Source organism: Priapulus caudatus, unplaced genomic scaffold, assembly GCF_000485595.1.
Source record: "Priapulus caudatus unplaced genomic scaffold, Priapulus_caudatus-5.0.1 Scaffold143, whole genome shotgun sequence".
NCBI lineage: Eukaryota > Metazoa > Priapulida > Priapulimorpha > Priapulimorphida > Priapulidae > Priapulus > Priapulus caudatus.
Genome location: NW_014577204.1, coordinates 180,399 through 182,356, shown reverse-complemented (window position 1 = coordinate 182,356; position 1,958 = coordinate 180,399). Strand labels below are relative to the sequence as shown.

Genomic DNA, 1,958 nt, shown 5'->3' with positions numbered 1-1,958 from the left:
TAGGATCTTGAAAATTGTTTACCTAACATTCTAGCCTAGTCCATTTTATACTCTCAGAACCACACAAGCCTGGATGCCTACGATCGACTGTTCTGCGGTTGGGTTAGTGGTGTATCAGTCTGCATCTATCATGTGAACAGTGAGAGTCCCATCTACGTTATCCGACCACGTGTTATGCACTCCCAGTCTCTGATTATACCATCTCTCTATCCGTGCATGGGTCACGATGAGATAAATGGGACAGGCATCATGTCAGCACACTGTAATTGTAAAGCCGGTGTCGCATTGAGAAAGATGACCCTATCGAAAAGGTTGGTCCACGTTGTTTTCAGCGCGTGGCAGGCTGGTAGGCGTGGCCAGAAATCACTGAAGCGTATACCAACTGACCAACCGTGTTCAAGCAGGTGTGATCAATGAAGCGTGTACCAACCTTTTCGATAGCTCGCGCGCGTACACACAGCTATCGAATAAGGCAGCCAGTACTCACTAGTATAGCGCTGGCCAACCTTTTCGTTAGCTCGCGCGCGTACACAGCTATCGAATAAGGCAGCCAGTACTCACTAGTATAGCGCTGGCCAATCTTTTCGATAGCTCGCGCGCGTACACACAGCTATCGAATAAGGCAGTCAGTACTCACTAGTATAGCGCGGGAGCAGTATACTAGCAGTATACTACGGAGCAGGTGTCGCATTTGTATTGTTGTAGGTTTTCCCGATTACTGGCTGAAACACAATCCCCATGAAACTTTTCATGACAAAAATCACATTGTATCATTACTTGGCCAGGCGTATCCGGTAACCTACAGGTGCAAAACACTGGAGTGGACCATGTATGCCGTACTTGTTTTTGGACGCGTCTTTTACGATAAATAGGAAACATTTCCATTTTTCTATCTCTGAAACATGCCACCAAATGGGATCTCATCATTTGTTGATTCCACTGTATGGTACTGGGCTCTATAGAGTTACAAAGGGCAACCATAGAAGCAATTGCATATACTCCACAATCACTGCCTCCAACCTGCCGATGCATTTCGACCAACTCTATAACAACATTAGAATGCTCTGTTTTGAGAAGGGATGCAACCTGAAGTAATAGGTTACTATAGGGATTTAAGCCTGGCAAACTGTCATAAAGTCTAACCGTATTACTTCGACTTGTAAATAGGTTCGAAACTACCACCCAATGATTCCCATTAACAAACAGGGGCTGAATGAATTTCATAGATTGGGACATTAATTGTACTACCTTTTGCACAGACATGAAACCTTGAAGTGAAGGATAATTATCGCGCAATAATCCTGAAGCAAAATTTATGTGCATGTCATCCAACCAATGACCGTTGCTTATTTTATTGAAATCCGCTTCTCTCAACTTAATATTAGATATGTTAAACGTCGGTTTAGATCCCGACGTGATTACTGATACCACCTCAATGGAATCACCACTGTCGTCATGTAAGTTCTGTTGTTTTGGAAGATTATAATCATGCGTTCGGAGTGCGATGTCGGCCAACATATCCAAACCATTACACGTAACTATATCATCGAGAGCAGAGGGATGGCAAGCATCTTGGTCACGACATGAATTTCCCCTATATGGTTTGAGATGCACCAAAGAACGATCATCTTTTTCCACGGCTGCCTTTTCTAATGGCACACCGGGCTTGGTAAATTCTGTTCACATGTTGCCTCGGTGCTATTTTATGTAGAGTATGCTGCACGTGCAAGAGAAATCACCACCCCACTCAAACAGCTGCCTACTGGGTGCCGACGATATATGTATTATACGTGTATATGTGCGGCGGCGTGCGTACGGTGTAGCTGTGTGTTGCAGAGGAACATTTGATCGGCATTTACAGGTAATTATCGGCAATACTAGGCGAAAGAGAGTAGAGAAACATTGGTAGTAAATTGGTAGTGGTAACCAATGTACCACTACCAATGTACCACTACCAA

At 44.1% G+C, this 1,958-nt stretch overlaps 1 protein-coding gene across 1 annotated transcript; it reads right to left on the bottom strand.

Moving 5' to 3' along the window:
• Positions 1-660: 660 nt before the first annotated feature.
• On the bottom strand, positions 661-1,588 carry LOC106806115 (the record flags this gene model as incomplete). The annotated part of the gene is given in 1 exon segment (XM_014807969.1): positions 661-1,588. A coding segment is annotated over 1 exon segment (928 nt), but the record flags the coding sequence as incomplete, so codon positions are not given.
• Between the last annotated feature and the right edge of the window lie 370 nt (positions 1,589-1,958).